Genomic DNA, 18,069 nt, shown 5'->3' with positions numbered 1-18,069 from the left:
TGAGCTATAACAATAGATTGGAAACAACGTTTCTGTTCTGTGCAGAACAAGAACACACGGCACAACGCAACGGAACTCACAGAACAAGGGAACGGAACGCATTACGCATTGTAGACTCCAGGCTCCTGAATCACGAACTCAATATGTTGTGATTTCATCATTGCCAACTAAAGCAACGAAAATGAAATGATAGTTGACTGTCGTCTGACAATTTCGTAAAATTTCATTGATGGAATTATGGGCACAAAAAAAGTAAACAAAGAATTTTTAACCGATTTTGCAAAACTTGTCGAACAGACTTTGGTCCCGCGTTTTTCAAACGATACTGTACGGCCATGTGCAGAAGAGGATTTTCAAGAATACAGAAAAATTTTGATGAGAAATTTGCATTCTATCGAATCAACGCTAGATGCTTTTGTGCAAAATGAAAATCAGTGGACCAATGAAACAAAAGCAAACTTGCTCAAAGTTTTAATAGTTATTGGCGAGCAACATTCTAAAAATCCATGGAACACAGACGAAATTGTAATGTTTTCACACAAACTGATCCCCAAGATTTGTAAGATATTTGACACTGTGAATTTAACACAAATACTTAAAGATGAGAATATATTCATATCAGCCATTATGTTTTTAAGAGCAAAATTAATGAAAGATACATGGAAGTCTTTCCCAGCCGCAGTTGTTTGCTACAAATGGCTCTTGGAGCTGGTCGAACGTCCTTTGTTAAAAAGACATGTGTCTGAAGTATTACCCACAGCCTTGATTATCTTGGACGACTATGTGCAAGAGAATCAAAAGTTGGGACTAGAATGCATAAATGTGATCGTCCAACATTGTCTTCAGAGTAGAGCTCTGAAAAATTTGAACTACGACCAAGTTGTTTTTCAAGCATTAGAAAGAATGGCCCACAAAGCGGAGCCCAGTATGATCATCCCTCTGTATTCGTGTATTTCTAATTTATTAGAAAGCATGGAGTATTGCGAGGACAGTAGCAACAGTTTTAGATGGTCTAAAAGAGATGAGATTTCTATCATTCTCTTGAGTAACATGGAGCTGCAGAGCAATCCTCAGGCTCGTCATGCCTATGTATCAAGTCTAAAAAAAGTAGTAGCTCGTGGTAAGTTTGCCGTATGGTCTGAGAGGATATCTATGATTCTAGCTGAATATTGCGAAGAAAACACTGATGTCCAAGTTACAAATGCATCACTTGATTTTCTTGAATTTTTTCTTGCAAAGTACCAGCCAAAGGGTCAGAATTTCTACATTACGATGTATGTGTCATTATTAAAGCTGAGATACAGTCTTCATTGGCTAACCGAAGAAAAGCTTACTGAGAAGGTTTTGCATTGCATCAACTTGTTGAATGAATTGTGTCCTTCGATGAGTGAGGCAGTCATGTCGAACAGCAGAATAGCTGCAGCTATGGTTCCAGTATGATGAACTTGAACACATACACATTTTTATATTGTTAAAATTATTTGTTAATAAAAAATAGTGAAGCGAAAAAATTCTCTCATTTTTCCAGCCACCTAAGTATACTACGGTACGTAAAATTTAAACCAGCCGCTCCAAATCGCAGAGGGCATGCGCGCAGGAGCGCGTGCGAGTATGTATATATGCACGCGCGCACGCACACACACACACACACACACACATATATATATATATATATAGGCTATAGTATACCTCTATAGTGCATACACATCAGGTATACATATATACCTATGGAACAAAAAAGAAGCAAGTGAAGCAGTCAGCTGTGACCAATCAGGTGCTTTGTTGCATTCAAAAAATTGCAATATAAACAAATGCCGGCGGATCGGTGTTTTGTGACTCGGGGCAAGCGCGTATTGTAATAAGTAGAGGCATAGAGCAACTCGTCACGGCCTACAGAAGATCCTGCAGTCGGTTTTTCTGAGACGGCCATCAGTTCTCGAAAAAGCCAAGCGGGTAGGCTGCAGCGTAGCAGCCGCAGCAACAGTTCGACAGGGCGTTTTTTTCCTTTTTCAGGGACGGTTCGCCCTTCTTTTTTCCTCTACCTCCTCTCGAGTCCCGAGTCTTGCGTAGCCGCTCTTCCTTTTTGTTTCGCGGAATATACTTTAAATGATAAACCGATTCGGCGTCGTCCGTCGCAGAAGATGGCGGCGTCGGACGAGCTGCGGATCGACCGGGACGACGAGCCGGCGGCAGGTGCCCGTCCTCGAGACGATCTTTACGCCGAAAAGAGGCCCGTGGATCTGCTGTTCTACGCACTCACCATCGCAATATTCGCCGCCACCCTCGTCACAGGTTAGCGCGGCAAAGCTATGCTGGGGGTGTTTGCGCGCCTCCGCTTTCGCGGGGGCCTTCACATACCTATTTACCCATATCTGGGTATAATAATAATAATAATAATAATAATAATAATAGTAATAGTAGTAGTAGTAATAATAATAATAATAATAATAATAATAATAATGGTAACAGTAATAACAATAGCGATAATAATTCAATAATGACCTTCCTTTTCACAGTAGAAAGTAAACAAAAACTTTACAAGCACCTCGGCTTTTCAAATTTCGTTTTCTTTTGTCCTTGCAGATTTCTTTGTCGTGGTTGAGCACTGGCTGAACACTTACAAGTCATGGGCTTATTTAACAGCGGCTTTGGCTTTTGTGCCATCCTGCTTTTTGCAGATCCTGAGTTTAAAGTGGTACCGGATTAGTGGTGATTTGACAAGGCACCAATGGATCTCACATATTTTTCACTTTGCAATAATGCATAGGTACCTATATACTAAAAGAATAACAAGCGCTTTGTATGATTATTTGTTTTTGTGCTGTCTGTATTATCAAATTGTTTGTTAATTTTACAGGTTTTGCCTTTTATTAAATTCTGCGATAAAAACCATGAAAATTCAACTAAGCCCTCAACATAGAGATTGGATCTTGCAAGTGGAAAATGATGCTTTTACTCTGAACATGTTTACCTCATTATTGGTATCTGTTCCTCAAATTATTCTTCAAATTTATACCATGGCTGTGTTGCAACATGTATCTTTTTGGACAAGTAAGTGTGTCTCTTAACTTTTGCAATTATTTTTTCAACAGAAAGTTGTACCTCTCTTGATTAGCATCTTTGGTCATGAAATAATACTTTGCTGGACTGTACGAAAACAGAAGAAAATCTAATTGATAAATATTAAAAATTCTCAGCAACAAAGCTGCTGGTACTTGTTCAAAATATTTTTCTGCAACTGCATCATCAGTTATTCCTTGGAAACTGGTACTTTTCCGCTTGTTGCTTGAGTAATTTAAGTAGTACCATAGATTGCGTTCTTTTATAAAATAATTATATTCTTCGCTCAGTGATTCAAATTTGAAAATGTAATCATAATTAATAGAACAGGGTTGACAAGAATCAATAAATGGAACCCAATGCTCGTCAAAACGTTTTTCCTTGGCTATGAATTGTAAGAACTCTGTAAATGATGGTTCGCAATGGGTAAGATTTGAATATTTGGCACGATATCTGTGTGTGATGTACTGTCCATAACGTCTGTAATAATATTCCCTGCCTTTCATGTGCTCTAATTTGTCCCTGTAAGCTGAGAGTAATCTCTCAAATGGATGTCTCACTATAATAAATTTTGTCGTGCTGCTTATTTGCTGCAAAAATTTGTTTTACAATAGAATGTTGAATGCGCACAGTTTAAAATGAAACACAGATTGCTTACTTTTAATTTTTGTTCTACACTATCACTGCGCTGAAATTTTTGCTTGACAATGTAACTGAAATCTAAATTTTTGTCATGCCCAGAGTGTAAGCTTACAGTTACTGGATATCCACTGAGCACAGCAAAATTTTTCATCCACATAGTGCTGGCTGACTTGTAAACTGGACACCACGTCAAACCATGTATTCTATCAATTTTTCTTTTTATTAATATTTTTACTATAAAAAATTTGGATACACATTTGAACTTTAATATAATTTAAAGTACTCACTGATCAATAACAATTTTTGATAATGCTGTTTTCATAGTTGAATTAATTATATCGTTATCTAAAGTCTTGCATAAATATTCAATCCTATTTTTTCTTCTTTGAAACTGCTCCTTCACCCTTGAATGCGACTCTGAGGATAGTTTATGCTGTGCTGTTGCTGCTGCTTGTTTTTCATTGTTTTTTTTATGATGATAATTAATTGCAATAACTACTTTATTTTGATTGCCAAAATGATTTGGTTTGATTGGTGAATTCACAATTAACAAGCAGAATGATCCAAAACATAGTGTAAGAAGTGAAATCTTGATATAATTCTGAAAATAATTAATAAAACACTGAATATAGCACATTAATGTTATGTTTTGATTTGCCTTTAACAGGAAATGTTAGCATCTTTGATAAAGTTATCTCGTGACTCTATACTTCTGTATTTGATAATTTCATTGAAAGCAAATAGAACTCATGAAATATTTTATCATCCAAAACATAATTTAATAAATACATTTGCAAATAAAATTTCAAAATTTCCAAACAAATAAAATTCTGCATTTACTTACCCGCATTTTTTTAGTGTGTTATATTGTTGAAAATGTTGCATGATCAATAATAGCTCATGTTTTAGAGGAATTTTGCATTTCAGAAACCATGATAGTATTCATGAATTATGAATTCAAAAAAATTATTATCTGTCAATAACTATATTTCGTATTATATAATTTAAATTGGGTATACAACTTAATATTAGAATGATGGAAACAATGACAGTGTAACCAGCTTGAAGGCTGCTGAGTGACTGAAATTTGATGCATGTTGATGATACATATGACACTATATACAGAGTGATAACAGTGAATTATTATTAGTAAATTTTATAAATAATTTGTAATGATTAACTTTTCAACTGTGTTATAAGCTTATATCAATGCTGCTAGCAAACTTGATAATTTTTTTTATTAAATATTCATAATTGTATTAACATTATTTTTATATTTTTTACTGAAAACGTATAAGGCAAAATGTTTTGTCCTTTTTCAAGAATTAAATATTTTAGTATACTTTTTCATTCACATAAAAAGTGGCGTGGACAAAAGAATGAATGATTTTCATTAATCATCACATGATTTTGTAGGTGCATCTGTCATAGCGTCTATTTGTTCACTGACATGGGGTTTAACTGCATATGCTTTGCTGATAAACAGAACTAATCAGGATAACTCTCACTATACTTGGTCATCTATGATGATACAGGGCTTTTGGAGAGGAGGCATGCTTGCCTCCAGGATTGCTGCCTTAGTTCTTGCTGCCATGTGCTTTAAAGCTTGGATGCTTGTCATTTTTGGTAAATCTTTGTTTTTTTAAAGGCGATATTTTCTTCAAAAATTATTAAAAATATGTGTCAAATATTTTAATTTTTAGGGATTCATGCATTAGGAATGACAGTATGGATAATACAGCAAACAACAAACTTTTGTTTAACAGCAGTTGAGGAACTCGTGTACAAATGCCTCATTGGTGCAGTCTACTTTTTCGACTTTCTTCGACTGAGTGACAAGCAAGTGCGCTACCACATCTGCATTTTCTACTCGATAATAATCGTCCAGAATGTAATATTCTACACAATTTACCTCGTATTTTTCAAAGATCTCTTCCAGAGAAACGTCCTTATAGTTTCTACGATCTTGATACTCGGTGGCTCGTTAGTTGGCGCTATTAGCATGCTTATTCACTTCTGCATGTTCCAGAATGTTAAAACTATCAAGCTTTGTGCGCATGCCAAATTTGATCCAGAATTATCTATAGAAGCTACTTCAACCAAGAATATTACTAGTAATAAATCTCCGATAAAAAAGTGGAATAACCAAGCTGCTAATAATGAATCTATAGAGACCATAAGCCAGGACGTAACAGCGGACAAAAAATCACTATTAACGAATATTGTCCAAAACGGCGAGTCTCTGGAAAAGGGAATCGTTAATACTAGTTTTATGAAGAACGACGAAACTAATGTAACTGTACAAGTATTTGTGGAGGATAGCAAGCTTACTAATGTCGATGTTTCAATAGAGAAAATTGAAGGGCAGTCTATTTTTAATTTAGAAAAAAAAGTTGAGGAATCCTGTAATGTTGATGTTGAGATCGACACCTCGGGTCAAATGGCTACTTCTAGTACAGATAATTTGCATCGGCAGAAGCGCCGTGGAATCTGCTCGGAAGTCGAGCTTGATTTAAAAACAAACGATGACGTAAGTTTATTTTAATTTTTTATTATAGGCAATTCCACATTTCACGGTCATGGAAGTTGTTTGTTTTTTGCAGTGTAATATTGATGTGGATCCTCAACTATCTCAAAAACGACGAGGAATCTGTTCTTTAACGCAACTTGGACTTGAGCTCGTTACTGATGAAGACAACTACGTAGAAAAGAGTTTTACTTCTGTCGACAAATTAAAATCCATATCGGAAGTTTCTCTAAACATTGATCAGGATAAAAGTATCGATAGCGGAATCCTCGATTCTCTACCGATTAAGAATCTTGTGACGGGCAACATTTGCGAAGTCGTTATCCCTGAGAATATACTCATACGCGGCAGACTCAATACTCCCGTTATATCAGAGAGCGATGAAACGAATTTAAACAATCAGGTAAAAAAATATATTTGATACACTTTGATGTTTCGATGAAATGTATAATAAGATTTAAATTAATTAATTTTATTTTAACAAGCTTTCAGAAAAAGATGAATTGTTACGAAAGCAAGAAGAAGAAACTATGAGTCACGTAACTTCCATCCACGACTATGAAAACTTGTGCCCACTGGGAGTGGCTCGACCGCCTTGGTGCATCCGTAGCTGGAAGGGTTACACAGATATTGAGACATATATACACGACGACAGCATTGTCAGAGATAGACGCAGGGATACCTTGACGAGTACCGCAACAGGGACGACCCTTAGTTCGGACTTCTCCGATGCAACTTACGTCAGTCAACCTGTGAGAAAGCTCATGAAACGCTCCAGACAAGACGATTACCTGGATACTCTTATTTATGATCTGGTGGACTGGGAATCGATTAGTAATAAAGCGCCAAATGAGGAAATTTCTACGACTACTACGACGATTTCCGAGTCAATTAACGACACAACGGTAAACATATTTTCGATTTATTATAATGATACTGTTACCAATAACTGTAATAGCGTGACTTTTCAATTTATAATTAGCAGGACGAATCCAGTCTTTTTTCGGCAAAACCTATTGTTATAGACGAGAAAGGCGGGATGTTAGCGCTGGACACAATAGTCGAGGAGCGTGAAGATCCGAATACAGGTAGCTTCCCAGAAGTTCAGATGAATATCAAGAAACCCTCTTGTTCGGTAAGTTCGCTCGTCGCGACCATTGACGAAATCCGTAAATGTACGGCGGAAAATTCGCCGCGGCATGTCTACCATCGTACCGAGTCACAGTGGGAGGACCTAGAACAGAAGATACTCGTGAAACGGGCCCATCTTACGAAGGTCCTATTTCGTAGCGACTACAGTAATGTTACTCTGTTACATCACAACTCGAGTTATACTGAGCCTCATACCAGTACTTCTATTTCGGAAAAAAGTAATGATAAACTAAGTATCTTGAGAGAGGTGACAAATTATTGTCTGAAGGATTCTGTTGGAACGACGCCACTGATCAATGCTATACTTTCGGATTCGCCTATATTGGGACCCAAAACTGAAGCGCAAACTTGCCAGAATGGAGGTTTATTGGAAGAGGATAACGTTTATGTCGATATGAATGCTCTTGGTGCTCAGGTGGGGGCTCAAAACTTTTGATTTTGCAGATCTGTACTTTACATATTATATTTCAAATAAGCTCGTGATACTTATTGAACCAAAAATTTTCAATTTACAGAGATGCAGTAATGAAGATGATAAAGAATCAAAAATCATTAGGTCGGTCGCAACCGAAGCGTCTTCAACAATACCTCTGACTTCAGCACTTGCAAAGAGCAAAGATATCATCATTTCGGAAATTGACGAAAAATCTGAAAATGCAAATCGTAAAAACGTAGCTTTCTTACTCACAAATGAGGTAATCCACAACGATTCCATAGATACTCATTTAGAAAAGTCCGATTCTTCCTCGGCTAAGAGTAGTATTCCAGCAGAACATTCAAATTCAGCTTCGACTTGTTGCACTGACAAACGACTACGCACAATCAACCGACCGAGGCGAAAATTCTCCTTGTTACGCGAACGTTTTGAGCCAAAATCTAGCAGTGATCAGATTGTCTGCGTGGTCTCGCCAACCTCATCGAATGAGAAAATATTTTCGAGCAGGCCGCAACTTGGCTCCTTAAACAAACGAATTTCTGAAATCTTCAATGATCCTGCCGTTTTCGATTCGTCCATTAAATATGATAAAAAAAATCTTACAGGTAAATCAGCATCGGTACTGGATTCTACGGATGAACAAACAGATAGCTTAAGAGAAAGAAGAAACGTTTTTTTGAAGCAAGTACTATCGCCACCTAGATTTCCAGGTTGGGGGAGAAAGAGGACTTTCAGTCCTAATGCTAAAATCATACCTAAGGCTCATTAAATCTGCGCTGGTAACCACTTGCATCTCAGAGCTTGCTACTGAGACTATATTTTTTGAGGGTATATATGTTGATGAAATGTTTTTTTATGTTGAATATTGATATTAAACTAGTTTGACTATTCATTCTTTTTACATAAACAATTATTTGATTATTTTAAACGTTATGATATTTATCAAAGATCACAATAGATTTTTACATCTGCACAATTTATCCAAGATTATAAAAAATATTTTTAAAATTAATGAAAGTGAGCTTGGGATCTAATACTGATATAAATTTTTTAATTTGTAGCACAATATCATCTTCATTTGAGCGTGTTTCACAATGCAAATTAATAGATCCATTACTTCACTATACCATTAAAAGTTTTTAAGAAATTTCTGAAATCAAAAATTTTAAATTCTCTTAGTGAGTGCATGACTCAAAATGCATTACTTTGTATTAGCCCTATGTATGAATGAAAAAATACCTGTACATACACTTGTCAAAAAAGTACGGTGTGTAATTTAAATTTACTATTCTAAAAAAAACATAACGATTTTCAGAAAATTGCATACCTTTTTTCAGTTCATCTAATTTATGCAATAGACTACATAATAGCACAAAAAATGTCTACACTTATCACGTTTAACAAGACACACACACACACACACATATATATATATATATATATATATATATATATATATATATATAAAAGTGATTTTAAGCTATGAACTGCAGGCAATATAAATTATGAAGGAGAAATCTTTTTTAATCTACGGTGTATGCTTATATCATTCATTTGTGCTGCAAACTCGCACGCAAGTGAAGAAAGTTTATTTCTTCTTCTTGGTACACAATATATTATTGCTTTCAATGTTCTAAAAGTTCCTGATAGTTATTAATCTTTGATTTAGTTCGCAAGTATTCTTTTGTACAAGACATTTTTATCTCGGTGCATTGAAGATCGCGTTTTTTTACGTGATTCAAATTGTTTTTTTTTAGCTAACGTTTTAAAAACCATGAAAACCATTGATGTTTAAGCACTTATTGAATCGACTTTTGTTTAACAAATATTTTCGACATTTTCATACATATTGTAAATTACAGAAAATAAAAAATTGTATTATATTTGTATTACAATTTTCGCAATGAAAGATATCCACTAGGAATCACAAGGGCTTCCATATATTTTGGTTGTGATAACCCTATGCCTTTTATGTGTATAAAGTTTATCATTAAGTAACTAAAATAGTGATATATTTTTTCGTCATTTTGTGACCCGGTAGCATTTATATAAAAGATTTTATTACTATTACTTACTAATAAATCGTAAGAAAGGTAGTATTAGGACTGTATGAATCGTTAATTTATCACGATAAATCTATATGAATTTACATTAAATCTGAAATGTATAGTTTTTTTACAAACATATTGTAAGTTAAATGTTAAATTGACTCTCATACTCAAAATTATGTTTTTACGTTTATTGAAAAAAAGTTCAAAAGGAGAAAATTGTTAGGTCAAGAAATATTGTATATTTTCTTGCTGTACTGATCTCATGGCCAGCTGATGAAATGTTTGAATATTACTTTTTTATGCTTTGTAAATAGAATACCATTGTATATTAAGTTTGAATAATTGTTCATTTATACCCATAAAATGCGCAATTTGGAGAATAACTATGTACACCTGCATAAATACAGTTCACACTTCATTTGAACAATTAACAAACACTATTTTGTAAATTTTAAATCCTGATAAGTATGCTACAGAATAAATTACAAACATTTTAATGTATATTTTTTATCAAAAAATAAATTTTGTATAAATAAATGAATACTTACTTTTATTTATATATTTATTAAGCTATGAATTTGGTATAAATAAAAAAATCAGAACATACAACATTAAACACGACATGGTTTGTATAAATTGAATAGTTTTTTATTGAAATCATTGTTTAGAGTGTACAAATAAGTCAAGACATATTTTATACGATAAATATATTATAAACCATAAATAAAAAATATCTATTTAATCTATTTCCTTAGTCTATGAAAAATTTTTGTTTCATTAAAAATAATCATATTGCTAAAATCTTAGAAATACAACGCTTGTTATCCTCAATAAACTTGAGTATGATTTGTATATTATATAATTTTGCTAATTACATTTATGATAATATTAATGCGTACTTTATTGAGTAATTATAATTACTAAGTTCACGTTAGGATTTGATGTTTTAGTTAGAACTATTCTTACAAAAGGCAATCCTACAAGCAATTAAAATTAACTTGACAAAAGATCTTAAAGTCTAAAGCTGTAAATCGTCAAATTCCTGCTTATGATATAATATATAAATGCAAGTCATGATTTCATGTCCTTGTTAAAAAAAAAAACAGTACATTTGTAATTTAGGCAGTATAGAAGATTGTTCGTGAACTTCTGTTTCCACTGAACATTAATAATTATAAGTAACATGATATTTATCTTAAAGTTACGTTTATTTTTACTTTATCTTACACAGTAACACTAACAGTATTTTTATAGTATTTTTGCAATATTATTGAAACTAAGATTAATGACTAGTAAATATATTTGTAAAACTATAATACAAAAAAGAAAAAATAGAAAAAATCATATCAAAAAGTTGTAAATTTTTTAAATATCTATTTACAAAATGTTTAAGTCCTATATATTCATAATTCATTTACCGAGATCCAACTTGAATTTGAAAAAGACATTTGTTTTTCTCAATGATATACTTATTACCAACATTAAATTTATTTGTTATCATAACACATCATGGTTATTGATTTATGCTACTTAAAATACAGCAGCTTTCTTTTTTATGTAAATGATTTACTTAATACTTAACTTTATATTCTTATTAAGAAGTTTGAAGTTTAAATAAAAAAAAACTTGCAATAGAAAAGTCAGTATGCATCTTTTTATGTCAGGCAGTATTATCATTAATAACCTAATATGCCAAATAGATAGTAAGAATAAAACGGAATTTAAAATTCCATTTATTAGATTGTCTAATTATAAAAATTACATATTTTTTATATTATTACGTTCAATTATTTATTTTTGATGAAGTTAATCTTTGTCAAATAATTGCCACTGATACAAATTAAAAAAAAAATATTTGTTTTTGAAAAAGTTGTGTGTATTATAAGTGTAAACGAATCATGTATAATTTTTGAAACAGATTTTTCAATCATACAAAAAAGTATACATGACTTATGTGATTATGATACTACTGTGGTACCAGCTGTATATTTTACAAAGGTCATAACACTTTATTGTACTTAGTAAAAATCAATGGAAGATTTAAAGTTCTCTTAAATGTTAGTCACATTCCAAGTTTTGCATATGATAAATTTTCAATTTTGAGAGTGTCAACCAAACATTCAAGAATAAATTTTAATATAAATCATTTTGATTGAGTTTTTAAAAACTTTGAATTGGATGCAAAAATCCGTTTAAAAAAGTATAAAATACTGATCACTCTAGAGCTGATTGCTTGAATAGCATGCAGAAATGCGCATTGATCATCTTTATCGCAGGCCTCTGTTCGAAGAGATTCAAGATCACAGGACCTTCATATTGGCGTGCTTTGATTGGCTTTCTCGCCAAATTTTATGATCCATTCTATATGGCAGATCGTTGGCAAACTTCGCATATTATTGCATATGCGAGTAGCCAAAGGTATTTTCCGTAATTCTTGTGCAATACGGTTTAACGATTTTCCCTTTGTTTCAGGATAAATTAAAAAAATGTACAGTATTGCTATAAGGCACATAAAACTGTAAAATAAGTATGTACCAGCCAGTGTCATTGCTCCTGGAAACATAAAACATTTTTATTAGCATATAAGCAAGTGTTATGACTAGGTCTTGAGTCTTTAGAACTTACTTGTCATTCTTCCAATGGATTCAGAAAGTAATATATGAACAAGCCATAAAACAATTACAGAAAATCCAACACATTTTCCTCTTATTGCTGCTGGAAAAACTTCACTGAGTGTCAATAATGGTACTGGGCCAAGACCTAAGGCATAAGCTGATTCAAAGACAAGTAACGTTATAACAGCTAAAATTTTTAATCCTCCCGTAAGACCATCTGTTGTGATGATATTCTGTGTCTAAGGAATAAACAGTATATAAATAATTTGAATAAAAAACCGCATGATAAACATTATTTTCTCTGCTACCTCACACGATGCTTTTACTTGAGTCCAAGTTTCTGTATTTGGTGCAGTTATAGCCAGTGGAGTAGGTAATAGTGGAAAAGGTGGTGGCGAGCCAGTTGGGGAGATAGATTTCATCTTATTCAAAAATTCGTTTCCCATGGTGTTCGTTGTGACTAAACTGCATGGTTCGTTTGGAAAGTTTAACAATTCGTCACCTCTATCCAATGTTGCTAGCAAAGACAGGAGGGATACCGATGTCATGCAAATTGTGGCTGAAGTTATGAGAGCTGTTCGGCGTCCACATCTTTCCGCAACAATCAAACAGAGTATAGTACTAAAAACTCTAACAACTCCCAGGGCTATCATGGATGTAACTTTTGCTATGTCTGAAAAAATCATTATAAAACTTGTATAAGTTTTGAATTTTTTAAAATTTTCCTATAGGATTTGTTAATTAATTCAATGACTCACTAGAACATATTCCCAAAAGCGCAAATAATCTTGGAGCATAGTATAAAACTTGTTGTCTCCCAGTTCCTTGCCTAAGAGCAAGCATAATCATCATGACTACAAGAGTTTCAAATACGTAACACCAAGAATTTTTCACTGGTACTCGAGGAACATTTGCTACTCTTTTTAGTAACATAAAAGATGGGGACCTCTGAAGAAATATGATGGTAATAATGCAAGTTATAAGTGCAGGTACCGCAGTAACACCTATAGCAAAGCGCCACTGATAATCTGGACTTTTGTTTGCCACTGCTATCACAGCAAAAAGGAGACCAGCTGCAGCACCTAATTGGTGCAGAGTTATGTTGCACCCTCGTTTACTGAAGGTGGAAACCTCTGCCATGTAAATGCAATGCGCCATAGCGGATACTGTGCCTGAATAGCCACAAATTATTCTCGCTACTAGAAATAGTATGTAATGATTTGCCAAAGCTGACAGCATGGAACCAAATGTTAAAAATACAAGAGAAGATATCATTGTCCAACGACGCCCACATGTATCAATTTTAATGCCTGTAATTTTGTTAAGTATGTATTAGAATTTGTTCGATGATAATATTATTACTTAATTATCAACAAAGTACAACATTTGTATAAAAAGTTAACTCACCTCCGAACACTGCACCCAGTAGACATCCAACAAACCACACATTAACGATCATGTTTTCCTCATTACAGTCAAGTCCAAATTCTCCCTTGACCAGAGGTGCAATCTGCCTACTAATACCCATGTCGTAGCCAAAAGAAACTCCAGCCAGCGCAGCGACGATAGAGACAAGAACATTTTGGTTCTCTGTAGTCAACGGTGTTAGGTTCTCAGTATGTCTGGGTATTGGCTTTCTAAGCTTTTTTGGAGGGATGTACTCATATTCTTTCAGTGGCGGCTTTATTGCTGGAGGTTCTGTTGAGCGACTTGCATTATTGAGCAAAATAGTTGTATCTTCGTCTTCAGACATTTTATTATTATTCAAGTTACTGAAATGCAAGAAGTTTAATTAAAAAATAATAAAGGTCCTGACTGCCACAGCAATAATTGTTCAATTTGCATATAAGTGTGCATGTTCATCCAAAAAGCTCTTGTACTTTTAGCTAGTCGTCGTAATAAAGAAAAAAAAAACTCGACGAAGGTCTTCGTCTCTGCAATAAGCATTATATTTGCGTGCTGGTCAACGTTATTGTGACCCTTGCGCTAAGATAATATAAACACACTTTGCGTTGCAGCGTTGTAGGTATGTACGTACCTCTCAAGTCTCACCCTCGAGTCCAATTTCAAGTCGTGGATCAAAGTGCAGTGTTCCCGGTTGAAAACTAGTAGCTACTTATGTATAGTCCGCCGATGTCTTGCTCAGAAATTGCAATTCCTTTTGTATACGACAACAAACGGACGCATGATCTAAGAAAAATGAATTTCTTAGATCACGGGGGTAAAAGAGCTGACATTGCTAATGCCGTTCGAGCACCCTAGAATCTAGATTCGGAGCATTTATAGGCATAGGCGCACTGATGAATTTTCGTGTATAAGTCGTAAGAGACGCAAACACTGCGCAGGCGCGCGAATCTGGAATTTAATTTATTTAAGTTTTATGACCGCTCGGCGCTCGCGGCTCGGATTGTCCGCGCGGCGCGTTTGTGCGTACCTAAGTAAACTTATATGTAGGTATAAGTATGTACATACTTATCTTTGCTTTACGAATAAGTACTTACCTGCTACGCTACTCGCGAGCTTTTTTTAATTACCTGCATACTTACTCCTCCGCTCCATTCTAATATCTTATAAATTCTTAAATAAAAGAATTATCTAAGTAAACATAAATAAAGAAATAGAACATCAACGTAAAATAATGCGAAGTATGTTTTCGTATTTACTTTGGGAAATCGCCAAGTATGATTTCATTATATTATAGCAACTAGAAACCGTTAAAGAACAGACTTCAAAAGTAATATTATGTTCTATAAATTATAATAGTACACTATAAATGTGAGAACTAGTCTAGGGTATTAGTATTTATGTTTACTGTATTACGGATTTATGCTGTAAAAACATTTATTTTATGTATTAACATTTCTTACATTTTTTATTAATAATTAAATTGTGATCCATCTTGTATCCACGTTGTATATGTTTTATACAAATTGTGACAAACAGACAATGCAAATTCATTGAATTCTTGGTTGTTCTAATGCATACTTATTATATTATTTATAGTGCAATGGGTAATTTCTTGATTTCACAAATTATAATATCCTTTTTTAAATGAAATCTCATTGCCTGTTCAAATGTTATATATTTTAATAAATATCGGTCCATTTTTTTATCACTTTACATTACTGTTTGAAGTTTTCATTAATAATTTATAACGTTCATTTCACGAGCTGCATCATGTTATTTCAACTGTTTCACAGTGTATTTTGCGCTTTGAATTTGAGCACATCAGAACACTGTCACTAAAACGTGCATGACTGCAATTCAAGGTTAGCCTTGAATTTCAATATCAAATTGAACGTATTTAGTTTCAAAAAAGATTTATATTTGGTAGTATATGTAATTTTCAAATCTCTTAATAGTCCCACTATAAAATATCGTTTTCAATTAAAAACTGTCAAACAAACTCTCTAGTTGATTACTTGCATTTTTAGTCATTAGAAGCGGCCTTCGATGTCAGAAATGATGGCAAAATTTAAACTGTTAATGCAGTAAATTATTACTAGATTTTTATACATTCATGTGGAACAAAATAATGATATTAATGATAATAAATCATAGGACACAAAGGAAACGCTCGGTCCATAATCTTACATTATAATCAAAGAGATAAAACTTTCTTTAAAAACATTAAAAAGATTATCTCAATCAGTGGCCACCAAGAATCTGTCACATAGAGATGCAAACATTTGATCCATCTTGCTTATTCATTAAATATTAACACAATTGTTTATGTTGCTTCTTTTATTATTTTCAAGTTCCTACTGGCACAAACACACAAACCAATTTCATCTGAGCCACAGCTTAAGTCTTAGAGCATCTACACCATTCAGGTAGTAGCGGAATAATCTTTTATCGCGCACAAAGCCAAGGTTCTCATAAAGCCGCAAAGCTGAGTGGTTGGTGATCTCAGTCTCGAGCACAACTTCATCCGCATCATCTTCAATCATCACCTGGATTGCTCGCCTCACCAGATTTGAGCCAATTCTTCGTTTTCTATACTTTATGTCCACTGCCAGCATCGCTATGTATCCTCGCTTTGTCACTTTTCTGTGTATATCCAGCTTACATACTATAGCACCAACGCACTCTTTTCCGTCCATTGCCTGCGCACAAATGTTATTAGTAAATGTTTTAATCGATATCCTTATTCAAAATTGAATTTAAAGAAATATTTAAAAAACTCTGGCTTGTTCTTACCAGAAAACACAATTTTGGCCAGTTGTGAATAAAGTATCTGTATGTGTATATGGAGTAGGGTTCACTCAAGTCCTTCTGTATTAATTTCATAATATCTGGCATTTGCAGTTCACTTGTATAGCTAACATAATCGATACCACTGTCTCTTCTTGTCTGAGAAGATCCCTCTTCCTTATCTAAAAGAAAACAATATTAACCAATGATATAAACTAGATACTGAGTAGAGAACAATCAAGCGCCAATTCACCTGATTGTTGATTAACATGACTAGTTTCCAGAGACTTGGTCTGAAGCTCAGCACTGGCATTAGGTTCACAGCTCCCATTCATCTGACCAAGTCCATTGCTCTGAGTTTGCTTTCGATCACAGTGCTCGCTGTTCACAAGACTCAGACGGGACTTAATATCCTTGGCTACCAACTCTGTGTCACAGCAGTCCTCTTTAATTTTAACGGGCTTGCTCGTGATGGGCTCTGAACTGGGTGACTCCACACTTTGGCTCAAGGTAGTGCTCTCCATATCTCCCAGATTCTTTTTCTTGTCAGCTGCGCAATCTTCAAAAAGCAAGGAGCAATCAGTCAGCAGTTGAACAATACCCAGCACACTGTACTCGATACCGGCTCGACTCGAAAAAACGAACGTCAAAAAGAACAGCCAAATTAAAAAAGATGAGAGAAGAGAGATAAAGAGAAATAAAAACTGTATCCGAGTTTTCAAGGCCAACGCCTGGGCTTTAACCGTGTTTTCATAATTGCGACGACTATTTTCTACGGGACTCCGCAGCGCTCGCTCTCAGACGATCATCCTCAGGAATATAATGTCAGACGTGCGACCTGGCAAACCGTTGGCCGTCGTACGACGGACACCATATTGAATTTCCTGACTCCCCCATACACTCTACCAGCTCATTTTCACCGCCCCGAAGTTATTCGCGCCCTGATAAGACCTGGAGAGAGACAGGAGAGAGAGAGAGAGAGAGAGAGAGAGAGAGAGAGAGAGAGAGAACTCACTCTCATCAACTCAGTCTCAGGCTGCGTCCCCAATGCGTGTGACACTGCAGTGTCGTTTTCCAAGCTTGTTCTAGATGTGCCATCATACGGAAGCAAGAGTGAGGGATAGTACCAACTTTGTAGTGGCACGCTCCCTTATAAACAGTAACCATAAACCATAAGCCCTTACGAGAGTGTGGCACTACAAAGTTGGTATACTCTCCCTCACTCTTGCTCCTCTGCGATGGCACACGTAGAACAAGCTCGCGGAAAACAACACACTAACACAGTTTCACACGCATTGGGGACGCAGCCTCAGAGATAGCGCTAAGCGCTGCCACCGCCGCGGCTCTCAAGCAGCTCAAGCTTCAGCTGGCCAATTCGATTTTTCGAGTTCA

At 34.7% G+C, this 18,069-nt stretch overlaps 5 protein-coding genes across 8 annotated transcripts; 2 read left to right on the top strand and 3 right to left on the bottom strand.

The window, feature by feature from the left end:
* The first annotated feature begins 183 nt into the window (after window positions 1-183).
* On the top strand, window positions 184-1,511 carry LOC100216454 (uncharacterized). The gene has a single exon (NM_001142409.1). The coding sequence runs from the start codon at window positions 238-240 to the stop codon at window positions 1,438-1,440; it is 1,203 nt and encodes a 400-aa protein (NP_001135881.1). The 5' UTR covers window positions 184-237; the 3' UTR covers window positions 1,441-1,511.
* Window positions 1,512-1,719: 208 nt separating this feature from the next.
* Window positions 1,720-10,346, top strand: LOC100679287. 3 transcript variants are annotated; one of them, XM_008219303.3, is made up of 9 exons: window positions 1,720-2,292; window positions 2,584-2,767; window positions 2,858-3,051; window positions 5,119-5,328; window positions 5,406-6,232; window positions 6,306-6,632; window positions 6,715-7,134; window positions 7,215-7,796; window positions 7,897-10,346. In XM_008219303.3, exons 1-9 carry the CDS (start codon window positions 2,142-2,144, stop codon window positions 8,584-8,586), a joined length of 3,585 nt encoding a protein of 1,194 aa, XP_008217525.1. In that variant the 5' UTR covers window positions 1,720-2,141; the 3' UTR covers window positions 8,587-10,346. The 3 variants fall into 3 exon arrangements, with proteins under 3 accessions (XP_008217525.1, XP_031788765.1, XP_016842135.1); XM_031932905.1 differs by having other exon boundaries at window positions 7,212-7,796; XM_016986646.2 differs by lacking the exons at window positions 1,720-2,292; window positions 2,584-2,767; window positions 2,858-3,051 and adding an exon at window positions 3,386-3,486 and having other exon boundaries at window positions 7,212-7,796.
* Window positions 2,485-5,123, bottom strand: LOC100679312 (carbohydrate sulfotransferase 11). 2 transcript variants are annotated; one of them, XM_016986649.3, is made up of 4 exons: window positions 4,547-5,123; window positions 3,990-4,303; window positions 3,719-3,917; window positions 2,485-3,650 (listed from the first exon to the last, which is right to left on the bottom strand). In XM_016986649.3, exons 1-4 carry the CDS (start codon window positions 4,550-4,552, stop codon window positions 3,078-3,080), a joined length of 1,092 nt encoding a protein of 363 aa, XP_016842138.1. In that variant the 5' UTR covers window positions 4,553-5,123; the 3' UTR covers window positions 2,485-3,077. The 2 variants fall into 2 exon arrangements, with proteins under 2 accessions (XP_016842138.1, XP_003425129.1); XM_003425081.4 differs by having other exon boundaries at window positions 3,719-3,905.
* Window positions 10,347-10,494: 148 nt separating the features above from the next.
* On the bottom strand, window positions 10,495-17,961 carry LOC100116834 (solute carrier family 2, facilitated glucose transporter member 10). The gene is made up of 9 exons (XM_016986641.3): window positions 17,629-17,961; window positions 16,931-17,236; window positions 16,684-16,859; window positions 14,522-16,589; window positions 13,891-14,255; window positions 13,242-13,793; window positions 12,792-13,156; window positions 12,494-12,722; window positions 10,495-12,421 (listed from the first exon to the last, which is right to left on the bottom strand). The coding sequence occupies exons 5-9, from the start codon at window positions 14,234-14,236 to the stop codon at window positions 12,180-12,182; spliced, it is 1,734 nt and encodes a 577-aa protein (XP_016842130.1). The 5' UTR covers window positions 14,237-14,255; window positions 14,522-16,589; window positions 16,684-16,859; window positions 16,931-17,236; window positions 17,629-17,961; the 3' UTR covers window positions 10,495-12,179.
* On the bottom strand, window positions 16,272-17,201 carry LOC100116800 (N-alpha-acetyltransferase 30). The gene is made up of 3 exons (XM_032600644.1): window positions 16,931-17,201; window positions 16,684-16,859; window positions 16,272-16,589 (listed from the first exon to the last, which is right to left on the bottom strand). Exons 1-3 carry the CDS (start codon window positions 17,199-17,201, stop codon window positions 16,272-16,274), a joined length of 765 nt encoding a protein of 254 aa, XP_032456535.1.
* Window positions 17,962-18,069: the final 108 nt, after the last annotated feature.

This window comes from Nasonia vitripennis, chromosome 5 (genome assembly GCF_009193385.2).
Source record: "Nasonia vitripennis strain AsymCx chromosome 5, Nvit_psr_1.1, whole genome shotgun sequence".
NCBI classification, from domain to species: Eukaryota; Metazoa; Arthropoda; class Insecta; order Hymenoptera; family Pteromalidae; genus Nasonia; species Nasonia vitripennis.
This window is presented reverse-complemented; position numbering and strand designations above follow the sequence as displayed.

Bases quoted from the DNA above. Each gene is read 5' to 3' on its own strand.
- LOC100216454 (NM_001142409.1), top strand. From the start codon at position 238: ATGGGCACAAAAAAAGTAAACAAAGAATTTTTAACCGATTTTGCAAAA.
- LOC100679287 (XM_031932905.1), top strand. From the start codon at position 2,142: ATGGCGGCGTCGGACGAGCTGCGGATCGACCGGGACGACGAGCCGGCG. The intron at 2,293-2,583 runs GTTAGCGCGGCA...TTGTCCTTGCAG, and splicing joins CGCCGCCACCCTCGTCACAG to ATTTCTTTGTCGTGGTTGAG. The intron at 7,135-7,211 runs GTAAACATATTT...ATTTATAATTAG, and splicing joins AGTCAATTAACGACACAACG to CAGGACGAATCCAGTCTTTT.
- LOC100679312 (XM_016986649.3), bottom strand. The intron at 3,918-3,989 runs GTGAGTACTTTA...ATTAATAAAAAG, and splicing joins TCAAAAATTGTTATTGATCA to AAAAATTGATAGAATACATG. The intron at 3,651-3,718 runs GTAAGCAATCTG...AAATTTTTGCAG, and splicing joins GTGTAGAACAAAAATTAAAA to CAAATAAGCAGCACGACAAA.
- LOC100116834 (XM_016986641.3), bottom strand. From the start codon at position 14,236: ATGTCTGAAGACGAAGATACAACTATTTTGCTCAATAATGCAAGTCGC. The intron at 13,794-13,890 runs GTGAGTTAACTT...ACAAAATTACAG, and splicing joins ACTGGGTGCAGTGTTCGGAG to GCATTAAAATTGATACATGT. The intron at 13,157-13,241 runs GTGAGTCATTGA...TGATTTTTTCAG, and splicing joins GCTTTTGGGAATATGTTCTA to ACATAGCAAAAGTTACATCC.
- LOC100116800 (XM_032600644.1), bottom strand. From the start codon at position 17,201: ATGGAGAGCACTACCTTGAGCCAAAGTGTGGAGTCACCCAGTTCAGAG. The intron at 16,860-16,930 runs GTGAATTGGCGC...GTTTTCTTTTAG, and splicing joins TCATGTTAATCAACAATCAG to ATAAGGAAGAGGGATCTTCT. The intron at 16,590-16,683 runs GTAAGAACAAGC...ATTTGTGCGCAG, and splicing joins GGCCAAAATTGTGTTTTCTG to GCAATGGACGGAAAAGAGTG.